The sequence below is a fragment of the Oncorhynchus masou genome, chromosome 20, assembly GCF_036934945.1.
Source record: "Oncorhynchus masou masou isolate Uvic2021 chromosome 20, UVic_Omas_1.1, whole genome shotgun sequence".
NCBI lineage: Eukaryota > Metazoa > Chordata > Actinopteri > Salmoniformes > Salmonidae > Oncorhynchus > Oncorhynchus masou.
Genome location: NC_088231.1, coordinates 9,919,007 through 9,931,436, shown reverse-complemented (window position 1 = coordinate 9,931,436; position 12,430 = coordinate 9,919,007). Strand labels below are relative to the sequence as shown.

Genomic DNA, 12,430 nt, shown 5'->3' with positions numbered 1-12,430 from the left:
GAATGGCTGAAGAATTGCTACATTTACCTGGCGCTAACTCTGCAAATAGCACTGCTGGGTGATTTTGAAAAGTCATAGTCAATCGATCAATAATATAATAATACTCTTAGCAAAAATGGTCATCTTTAATTTACAATTGTAGAAACAATGAGAATAGAAAGGTTCAGAACATTGGTCAAACAGCACAGTTGAAAAAATACAGTGAGGAGAACAAATATTTGATACACTGCTGATTTTGCAGGTTTTCCTACTTACAAAGCATGTAGAGGTCTGTAATTTTATCATAGGTACACTTCAACTGTGAGAGACGGAATCTAAAACAAAAATCCAGAAAATCACATTGTATGATTTTTAAGTAATTAATTTGCATTTTATTGCATGACATAAGTATTTGATCACCTACCAACCAGTAAGAATTCCGGCTCTCACAGACCTGTTCGTTTTTCTTTAAGAAGCCCTCCTGTTCTCCACTCATTACCTGTATTTACTGCACCTGTTCGAACTCGTTACCTGTATGAAAGACACCTGTCCACACACTCAATCAAACAGACTCCAACCTCTCCACAATGGCCAAGTCCAGAGAGCTGTGTAAGGACATCAGGGATAAAATTGTAGACCTGCACAAGGCTGGGATGGGCTACAGGACAATAGGCAAGCAGCTTGGTGAGAAGGCAACAACTGTTGGCGCAATTATTAGAAAATGGAAGAAGTTCAAGATGACGGTCAATCACCCTCGGTCTGGGGCTCCATGCAAGATTTCACCTCGTGGGGCATCAATGATCATGAGGAAGGTGAGGGATCAGCCCAGAACTACACGGCAGGACCTGGTCAATGACCTGAAGAGTGCTGGGACCACAGTCTCAAAGAAAACCATTAGTGACACACTACGGCGTCATGGATTAAAATCCTGCAGCGCACGCAAAGTCCCCCTGCTCAAGCCAGCGCATGTCCAGGCCCGTCTGAAGTTTGACAATGACCATATGGATGAACCAGAGGAGGAATGGGAGAAAGTCATGTGGTCTGATGAGACAAAAATAGAGCTTATTGGTCTATACTCCACTCGCTGTGTTTGGAGGAAGAAGAAGGATGAGTACAACCCCAAGAACACCATCCCAACCGTGAAGCATGGAGGTGGAAACATCATACTTTGGGGATGCTTTTCTGCAAAGGGGACAGGACGACTGCACCGTATTGAGGGGAGGATGGATGGGGCCATGTATCGCGATATCTTGGCCAACAACCTCCTTCCCTCAGTAAGAGCATTGGAGATGGGTCGTGGCTGGGTCTTCCAGCATGACAACGACCTGAAACACACAGCCAGGGCAACTAAGTAGTGGCTCCGTAAGAAGCATTTCAAGGTCCTGGAGTGGCCTAGCCAGGCTACAGACCTGAACCCAATAGAAAATCTTTGGAGGGAGCTGAAAGTCCGTATTGCCCAGCGACAGCCCTGAAACCTGAAGGATCTGGAGAAGGTCTGTATGGAGGAGTGGGACAAAATCCCTGCTGCAGTGTGCAAACCTTGTCAGGAACTACAGGAAATATATGATCTCTGTAATTGCAAACAAAGGTTTCTGTACCAAATATTAAGTTCTGCTTTTCTGATGTATCAAATACTTATGTCATGCAATAAAATGCAAATTAATTACTTAAAAATCATACAATGTGATTTCTGGATTTTTGTTTTAGATTCCGTCTCTCACAGTTGAAGTGTACCTATGATAAGAATTACAGACCTCTACATGCTTTGTAAGTAGGAAAACCTGCAAAATCGGCAGTGTATCAAATACTTGTTCTCCCCACTGTATATGGCAATTAGAAATCAAAAGGGGATGGTCTTCAGGGATAGATTTGAGGGTGGCTGAAGGGTGGGCCCAAAATAAACAGAAATAATGTAAAATATACTATGTCCGTAAAATGTATATAATATGTATAAGCTGGAAGTTGTCCATTCGTTTACTGCAATTAGGGGAGGGGTGGTTGAAAAAAAAAATATATATATACTTCAAAATAGTTTAGTCGGGTTTGTCTGATGATGACTTTTGACTTACCATAGCTGACTCTTATTTACCCACAACATCATAATTTATGTCCACCATGATGGGTGTAACAGCAATGAAGTTATTCTGTAACTAGAGTACAGGTCTCCTGTAGTGGAGATGGGTAAACACTCCATGTTTAAAGTGTGTTTTATCTCTGCGTTTTTAGTGTGTACTGTACGTATCTGAGTCTGTCATCTGTATTACCTCTCTCTTCCAGGAGGAGGAGGAGGTGCTACTGGTGAAGGAGGAGGGGTGTGAGGAGGGTCTGGGGAACCCTAAGGGGACCATGGTCATGGAGGACAACCAGACTACACCTCCTCCTGAACCCACAGAGGAACCAGCTGAGCAGCACAGGACCACACACAGTCTCGCTGAGGTGAGCCGACTGTAAACTACTGTCTGATTGGTATTAGGTCAGGGCCTGTATCGACAAAGCCTCTCAGAGTAGGAGTGCTGATTTAGGATCAGTTTTGCCTGCCTTGTTTCCTGTTATTAGTTGATTTTGTTAGTGCATCCCTATATCTAATTTATCAGCTGTTGTCAAAGCCAAAAAGAGTATCAAATCAAATTTTATTTGTCACATGCGCTGAATACAACAGGTGTAGATCTTTTCAGGAACCAATATACACAGTCAGTTAGGAAAGCTAAGGCTAGCTTTTTGAAACAGAAATTTTGATTCCTGTAGCACTAATTCCAAAAAGTTTTGGGACGCTGTAAAGTCCATGGAGAATAAGAGCACCACCTCCCAGCTTCCCACTGCACTGAGGCTAGGAAACACTGTCACCAGCAATAAATCTATGATAATCGATCATTTCAATAAGCATTTTTCTACGGCTGACCATGCTTTCCACCTGGCTACCCCTACCCCTGCCAACAGCTCTGCACCCCCACAGAAACTTGCCCAAGTCCCCCCCTGCTTCTCCTTCACCCAAATCCAGACAGCTGATGTTCTGAAAGAGCTGCAAAATTTGGATCCCTACAAATCAGCTGGGCTAGACAATCTGGACCCTCTCTTTCTAAAATTACCCGCCAAAATTGTTGCAACCCATATTATTAGCCTGTTCAACCTCTCTTTAGTATCGTCTAAGATCACCAAAGATTGGAAAGCTGCCGCGGTCATCCCCCTCTTCAAAGGGGGAGACACTCCAGACCCAAACTGTTATAGACCTATATCCATCCTGCCCTGCCTTCCTAAATCTTCGATTGCCAAATTAACAAACAGATCAAAAACCATTTTGAATCCCACCATACTCCTTTCTTGTTGGCTGGCCCTCGCTACATTTGTCGCCAAACCCACTGGCTCCAGGTCATCTATAAGTCTTTGCTTGGTAAAGCTCTGCCTTATCTCAGCTCACTGGTCACCATAGCAACACCCACCTGTAGCACACACTCCAGCAGGTATAATTCATTGGTCATCCTCAAAGCCAACACCTACTTTGGCCACCATTCCTTCCAGTTCTATTGCTGCCAATGACTGGAACGAATTGCAAAAATCACTGAAGCTGGAGACTTATATCTCCCTCTCTAACTTTAAGCATCAGCTGTCAGAGCAGCTTACCGATCACTGTACCTGTACACACCCCATCTGTAAATAGCACACCCAACTACCTCATCCCCATATTGTTTTTTTTCTTTCCCTTTTGCACCCCAGTATCCCTACTTGCACATCATCATCTGCACATATATCACTCCAGTGTTAATGCTAAATTGTAATTATTTCCATTCTATGGCCTATTGATTGCCTTACCTCCCTAATCTTACTACATTTGCACACACTGTACATAGATTTTTCTATTGTGTTATTGACTGTACGTTTGTTTATTTCCATGTGTAACTCTGTGTTATTGTTTTTGTTGCACTGCTTTGCTTTATCTTGGCCAGGTCGCTGTTGTAAATGAGAACTTGTTCTCAACTGGCCTATCTAATTAAATAAATAAATAAATTAAAAAATAGAAAATAAAAGTTACAAATAATTAAACAGCAGCAGTAAAATAACAATAGCGTTATGACATCCAGGCATTTCAAGTATACTCAATCTTTTCTTTTTCATATACTCAAACAGCTTACTATTTAGGATGCAAATATGGTTATTCAGACACAGCCCATGTCTTTCAAGGATCCAACCACGAATGAGTGTCAAAGAATAAAATCTTAGTATCAAATCAACTAAAACGTTTGAATAGTACTCATAGCGAATTTCTTAATCCAACATCCTCTCACTCTGTATCTCTTACAGTCAGTAGACATGGAGGAAGGGAAGCCTGATCTGCTGCTAGTCAAAGAGGAGACAATAGAAGATGGACCAGAGAGCATTGATCTGCTGAGTGGACTAAAGATGGGGGAGCAAGGTAAGGGAGAAATACATATAACCTACATACAGTAATATCAGGATGTAGGAATGGACATAAACCTAACAATTTCAAAGACCAATGTATCTAAAAGGAGGGAGGCACCAAATTCACTGGGGTGGAATTGGTGTGGAGGGATCATGGGTGGCATTTGACAATTTCTTTGAATTCCTCATGTCTAAATTATTGTTATAAAAAGTTTGGTCCAAATCAGAGGTTACATGCTATATTTATTGAACAATATATGAATCCTATAAACTAGAATGGACAAGCTGGGTGCAATCAATTAGCTTCATTTCTCAGAGATTAAATTATATTTCAAGCGAATAATGTTGCAGGAATGGTAATCTTATCTATTTCGAGCAACAAAAACAATTTCAGAACAATCTGAGATGGTGGGTGTCAAAATCCTCTTTCTTCTGCTTCTTGAGGTGGAATGACCCTCAAGCATCCATACCAGGAGTCCACCCTCACATTCAGATACTCAAATGAACTCATCACATGCACAAATGAGTCTGGACAATTGGCTCACAGTGTAAGACGTCTAGTTCCTAACGCTTATCCCCACTTGCGACTTAAGTTCAAATCCCCAATGGGGTCATAATTTTTCCTTTGATATGTGGACATTCATTGTGGTATTGTGTTGAGAAGAAAAGTGCAGTCGTCACCTCAAATTAAGATTAAGAATTGAATATCATAAGGAGCTAGGCCTAAGACTTTCTTCTGTCGTCTTCACAAACATACTGCTGGGACCTACAAATATCTTAGTATATGAGGCTGCATGGTTGTGTACACTTGCCTACATGTAGGATAGGGCTACATTTTATATGCGTTTTTAGAATCATTATCGAGCTTACCTTGTCTGACGTGTAACAAAGTGTAAATTGACTGGTCTGGCTAGGTTCACCAAGTGTCCAGACTTGCCTTCTCCTAGCTTTACAACTTGAAGTCACTCAGACCAAGACGCAGGCTGTAGAATAGGCCTAATACATAAATATTTGTTGCTACAATGAATATACATTTGAAGTCAGAAGTTTACATGCACCTTACCAAATACATTTAAACTCAGTTTCACAGTTCCTGACATTTAATCGTAGTAAAAATTCCCTGTCTTAGGTCAGTTAGGATCACCACTTCATTTTAAGAATGTGAAATGTCATAATAATAGTAGAGAGAATTATTTATTTCAGCTTTTATTTCTTTCATCACATTCCCAGTGGGTCAGTAGTTTACACACACTCAATTCGTATTTGGTAGCATTGCCTTTAAATAGTTTAACTTGGGTCAAACGTTTTGGGTAGTCAAACGTTTTCCACAAGCTTCCCACAATAAGTTGGGTGAATTTTGGCCTATTCCTCCTGACAGAGCTGGTGTAACTGAGTCAGGTTTATAGGCCTCCATGCTCGCATACGATTTTTCAGTTCTGCCCACAAATGTTCTATATGTTTGAGGTCAAGATTTTGTGATGGCCACCCCAATACCTTGACTTTATTGTCCTTAAGCCATTTTGCCACAACTTTGGAAGTATGCTTGGGGTCATTGTCCATTTGGAAGACCCATTTGCGACCAAGCTTTAGCTTCCTGACTGATGTCTTGAGATGTTGCTTCAATATATCCACATCATTTTACCCCATCATAATGCCATCTATTTTGTGAAGTGCACCAGTTCCTCCTGCAGCAAAGCACCCTCACAACATGATGCTGCCACCCCCGTGCTTCATGGTTGGGATGTTGATCTTCGGCTTGCAAGCCTGCCCCTTTTTCCTCCAAACATAACGATGGGCATGATGATCAAACAGTTCTATTTTTGTTTCATCAGACCAGGGAACATTTATCCAAAAAGTACGATCTTTGTCCCCATGTGCAGTTGCAAACCGTAGTCTGGCTTTTATATGGCGGTTTTTGAGCAGTGGCTTCTTCCTTGCTGAGCGGCCTTTCAGGTTATGTTAATATAGGACTTGTTTTACTGTGGATATAGACACTTTTGTAGCTGTTTCCTCCAGCATCTTCACAAGGTCCTTTGCTGCTGTTCTGGGATTGATTTGCACTTTTCGCACCAAAGTACGTTCATCTCTAGGAGACAGAACACGTCTCCTTCCTGAGCAGTATGACGGCTGCGTGGTCCCATGGTGTTTATACTTGCGAACTATTGTTTGTACAGATGAACGTGGTACCTTCAGGCATTTGGAAATTGCTCTCAAGGAGGAACCAGACTTGTGGAGGTCTACAATTTTTTTTTTCCCTGAGGTCTTGGCGGATTTATTTTTATTTTCCCATGATGTCAAACAAAGAGGCACTGAGTTTGAAGGTAGGCCTTGAAATACATCCATAGGTAGACCTCCAATTGACTCAAATGATGTCAATTAGCCTATCAGAAGATTCTAATGCCATGACATAATTTTCTGGAGTTTTCCAAGCTGTTTAAAGGCACAGTCAACATAGTGTATGTAAACTTCTGACCCACTGGAATTGTGATACAGTGAATTATATGTGAAATAATCTGTCTGTCAACAATTGTTGGAAAATGACTTGTGTCATGCACAAGGTAGATGTCCTAACAAACTTGCTAAAACTATAGTTTGACCCAATTGACCTAAGCAGGGCCAAATTGACCTGTTGAACAAATGTGAATGGATGGCGGCTCTACTGCTTGAGGTCTCTGATGAGTTGAATTTGTTATTTTGTTACCGGATATAAATTATATGTTCAGCTGGCCGTCCACAGCATCGTGGCTTATTTGGCCAGTTTGCCCTTTGAGAAAAGCTAGCAGCTAGCCATTTTAGACTGATGGTTTAAAGCAAGTCTAAGCAAAAGTTCATAAGTATGGTCCCCTTATGTAGAGTTGTCTCTGCCATGTTTCTAAAGGTTGTTGGCTGGAGGCTAACAGAGGAGACTGGGCGGCCATATTGGATTCCCAGACCCAGATGGGTGCAGCCAAGGCCTCGGGGGACGACACCAGAGGCAACATATTGGAGGTCAGTGGATGGGAATCCATTTCTATTTTACCAGCTGAAGATGCACCTGAAGGTTCACACGGGAGAGAGGCTTTTGTATGTAGTTGGAAACTGGATGAGGTGAACTAAGGAAAGAATGAGTATGATGAGGCAGAGTAGATGATATGGGGATGGTGTCTGTAAAAATGCTCCACTGATGAAGAGTGACAACCTTATCATGGTGTTTGATGCTGGTGTTTTATAATGAGGAAAATTCATTTTATCAAAGCGAGGGTACCAGATGTACAGAAAAGGTCAAGTGTTACCATAGTGAGAAATTATTCTACTTGTCACATCGCTTTGTGCAATAAAAGTACTGTACTTCATGTTCTGTGAGTGTATGACCATTTTGATCAAATTAAATACAAAATCGACTCTGTGCTGACTGACTTTCAAAAAATGTTATTCAGGCACAGACTTTCCCTTATCTCAGTCAAACCAAACATTAATTATTGAATCAACGCATAAGGACATTTTTTATAGTAAACTCCAATGGCTCCATATTGTTAGGTGCTTGAATCACAGTGTTAGAGATGGGCTTGACTGTGGTAAACAGTTTATAATATGATGTCATGTTTCTGTGTGTACAGCAAAGAGTTTCTTATATAAGGTTTTATGCTTGTCTTTACAATTGTTGTTTGCAGTGTGCAGTCCATGAGGACCTGCTGAAATCTGGTGTTGCTGGCGGGAGAGACTGGACCTCTGAAGCAGCTGGTCACAAACCCTGGCCCCGGATCAGAACCCTGGATCAGGAGCCGTCACTCTTCCTACCCGAGTCAGAACCAGAACCAAACCACGAGGGACAGAGACTCCAGCACCACGCAGAACACAACCAGTGGACAGGTGGACTGAACAACCTCAGTCCTGGTGGTCATCAGAGAGACAGAGGCTCCAGTCAGGGATCCAGTCCACAGCCCAGACCCTTCTCTTCACAGTCTCAGTGCAGGGATGGAGCAGGACCTGGGCATGATAGAGATAGACCCTCCTGTTCCTATGATACAAACACCACAGTATCCATGATGAACAGAGCAGGTCACCCTGCACTTCAGCCTTCACAGAGAGTGGTGGGAGACTCTCATGGTGGTAGTCTGTCTTCTCCTTCAGGGTCTTGTCTAATGACTAGTGACTGGATTCATAGAAAGCCTGGACCTGGGTCTAGCCTTCCTCAGTTACCTCATGGTTACCCCACCAATACAGACAGGGCCAAGATGGGTGGTCACCACGAGAGGTACCTAGCCTATAACACAGCACACAATCCCAACAACACCCAAACAATGGCTAGAGGTCAAGGCGGGAGCTCAAAGACTAACCACCTGACGGTGGTGGCACCTGCTCCTACCTCTGGTGTCATTGGGTCACAACGTGGGAGGCCGAGCATTAGAACGGACGCTGAAAAGCCGTATGCCTGCCCCACGTGTGGGAAGCGCTTCGCTAAGACAAAATATATCAAGCAGCACCAGACCGTTCACACCAAGGAGAGGCCCTTCAAGTGCAAACTATGTTACAAGAGCTTCTCCTTCCAGAGTAATCTTATCAAACATAGGAGTGTCCACAATGGGGAGAAATCGTAGCACTGTGGCTTGAGATGTACACAGGGGAGATCTGGGAACAATTTTTTAGCTGACATATTATAGTCATCTTGTGAAGTGTCTTAGAGAGAGGTTTTTTTGGAATACTAAGTCCCTCAGTTGAGAATCTGGGTACGCTCACATTCTCACATGATACAGACTTGTTGTTTGGTGTGCTGGCACAGTAAATCCATTTTGAATTCACTCACTTTTTGACAGCATCCGTTATGATTTAAACAAAACTTTCCATACATGTTTGCCCATGGAAGAAGTTGTCAGAAAGTGACGCGTGAACTCCAATGTTGCAGCTTGGACCCTATTTCACATTATCTGAAGTGTGTGTTGTGCCCCGCCATCAGTTGAGACACAACATGCTCTTGAATACAGAGTGGGTGTCATTTCAATCATAGAAATATAACTCATAGAACGGACCTATTCCTTCAGACCACTGCAATTTACATTTTTATTGAATTGACATTTTTACTTCTAATTACTACCACAACAATGACCTTCGGTCCACCCACAGTTTAATGTCAATTTAAAGGGTCATGTCTATTATATTATATCTTTATTTCAATAGGTTGCCTATGGAGGATTGGCAGTATAATTTGAAACAACAGATATTCACATACAAGTCAACATTCTTGGATGTGTGGACCTCCAACCATCTTTGTGGTACCATTTTAAAGTTTACATTTTTGTACATTTATCATCCAAAACATGACACCCACCCTGTATTCAAGAGCAGGTTGTGTCTCAACTGATGGTGGGCACAACCTTAGATCATGTCAAATAGGCTAAGATACAACATGTGTGAATATGAAAAAAACATCATTACAGATTTAGATAATTGACTTTAAAAAAACAATGTTTTATTAATACTTAATTTAAAAATATATATATAAAATAAATCTCCAGAAATCATAAAATAGTTTGACATCCCTGTTTGTAAGCTTTTAAATATAAATCTCAACCGTTTATCTTTTCCATTGATGAAGACATGGATGTCTCATGGTATGGTGGGGTATGCAAAATGGGTCATCTTTGAGCACCTTTATCTCCTGAATGTTTTGGTATTCAGGTCCAAAAAGTAACTTTCTGAGCACTTATACCATGGGTTTTCTTCAAATCAAAAGGGGTGCCATCAAAAAGTGGTTGAATTCAAATGGATTTACCCATAGCCAAAACACTGTCATTAAAGTGTAACACTATATTTCCCCTCTGAATGTGGTTTTGGCTATGTTCTATTCATAACAAATATAATGTCCCTCTTGTTATAACACCCCCCCCCCTACATTATTTGGCAATCAGGTGATACCTGTTCCTTGATGTAGAAAAAAAAAGATGATCAAATCTGTTAATAAATGAGAAATAATTTTGTGAGTGGGTTACACTGGTGAAAAAAGAAAGGAAATGAGAAGTAAAGTTGTAGTGGAAAATAGGAAACTCTCACTCGTTTTTAGTTGGAGTGAGGGTTTTGGATGAATGTAACCTAGGAGATCCTTTTGAAGTCTCGATAAATGTCATGCGTTGGGTGAAGTGGCGTCAGTAAGGTTCACAAGAAGTGGGCTTATATAGATATTTTTTTGTGTCAACGGAGCAGATGAAGCGTGCATTGGGCCTCAAGAAGATATGAGTGGAATATTTTGTGTATGGATCTTCAAATCAGAGCACCTATCAAGGGGGTTATCTCTGGGGTTGCGCATAAAGTACGTGCAGATGTAATACCAGAGGAAGTAGGTGGCGTGGTTGGTGCCCTTTGACTGACCCGTATGGTGGATTGAGTGAAGAATTTAACTTCATCCACACTTTTGTTTACAGCCGAGGCATTGGGGCGGCAGGGTAGCCTAGTGGTTGGAGTAGCAACCGAAAGGTTGAAAGTTCAAATCCCCAAGCTGACAAGCTGTCGTTCTGCCCCCGAACAGGCAGTTAACCCACCGTTCCTAGGCCGTCATTGAAAATAAGAATTTGTTCTTAATTGACTTGCCTAGTTAAATAAAGGTAAAATAAAAATTGCAATAAATCCAGGTAAAGGATGTTCCCCCCTCACAGGCCCCCGAGCCTGTTTTGTAGGGGTGTGACTTGAATTGGAATGTGACTGACCGAGTGTGATGGGTTTTTTCAGGGGTAAACTGGGACAAGAATTCGGGCCTGGCATTTTGTCCACACCAGCCCACATCACAGTGCGCACCACCAAACTCATTTTTCACTGGTGTCACTAACTTTTACAGTTGGTGGCACCAGCCCATGATATGGTCGAACACAAATGTCCAAATCATGAGTTACCATCTAATCAAGTCATTCATAGTGCAAAAAAACACACTTCACCATTTTATTTCCAAAATTGGGTCACCTTAATTGACAATATAGCAGCAAATATAGTCAATTTGTCAACCCAAAATTCATGACAATCACTGGATTAGGTTGCTCATCAAAATATCATATATTCAAACATAAGCAGGAATGTATGAGTTCATGATATTTTGATATGCATCCTCATCCAGCCATTGTCATGAGTTTTGACTTTGAATGTGTGTTTGCGTGACCTCAGCTCAGCCTATCAGAAAACTGGGCTGGCAATCCTGATAGGTCCATCCATTGCCCACTGATCAGCCAAAGGCTCATTAGCAAAAATCATTAATAAAGGCCCATGGGCCACCGGCCATGTCATCTTACTCTTTTTGTATTTAGAAAAATAAAACAATAAGTTGTTTGTAAATTTCGACCAGCCCACCCAACAAAAAAAATCTCTAGCCCATCTGGCATTTGACAGATTGCCAAGCTTCCTCTGGGTTTTTGGATGGGTTTTTGGAAGTTTTTTCCCCCTTTCCTACGATATTCCTGCAAAAAAAATATATAGTTTACCACCCATACAATAGGTGGCGGCATGCACCTCAAACGACTGTTTGCCGACCACCACAATACCATAGAAGAAGGATACTTAGACATTACTTAGATATTCTTGCCTGTTTCATGTTCAGGGCTAGAAGGGATCCAGCTTTTGTCAAATTAAAGTCCGATTTGACTTTTTGTAGCAGGTTAGGAGAACTTACGCAGCAAGTTAGGAGAATTTACGATGCAAGTTAGGAAAAGGGTTGGGGTTAGCTAAAATGAACAAAAAATATATTTTGATCTTCATTTGACAACTGGATCTCATCTAGATACCAACCATTCATATGGTTGTTACTAAACGAGGTACAGCTACGGACGATATTTACCATTGAACTTCTGCGAGAGTTTGGATGTACGTTTTGAAGCCTGATAAATCGGCTTCTTCTGTATACGTCAGTGGTCGGATATCACTTTTGCTATGGCAATAGCAGCTAGAGGCAGGAGAGCAATGTGCAGATAACGGGTGGTCAATATGGAGTTTATTTGAAAATACCACGTTTAGGCTGTATTGGCATTTGGCAGGACAAAATGGCTTGGTTATGTTGTATCTGTGCGCTGATACATTGTAGTTAATTTCCGCAGACCTTATT

General features: G+C 41.6%; 1 protein-coding gene across 3 annotated transcripts in view; it reads left to right on the top strand.

Moving 5' to 3' along the window:
* The window catches only part of LOC135506901 (zinc finger protein 777-like), a 199,309-nt gene that overhangs the window by 42,063 nt on the left and 144,816 nt on the right, over positions 1-12,430 (top strand). For 2 of the 3 annotated variants that reach the window (XM_064926329.1, XM_064926328.1), the window contains exon 8: positions 2,257-2,415. In XM_064926329.1, the coding sequence (XP_064782401.1) occupies positions 2,257-2,415 (159 nt within the window). Of the gene's footprint in view, positions 1-2,256; positions 2,416-4,275; positions 4,388-7,252; positions 7,363-8,024; positions 10,979-12,430 lie in introns of those variants that run through there. The other variant, XM_064926327.1, reaches the window with a different exon arrangement.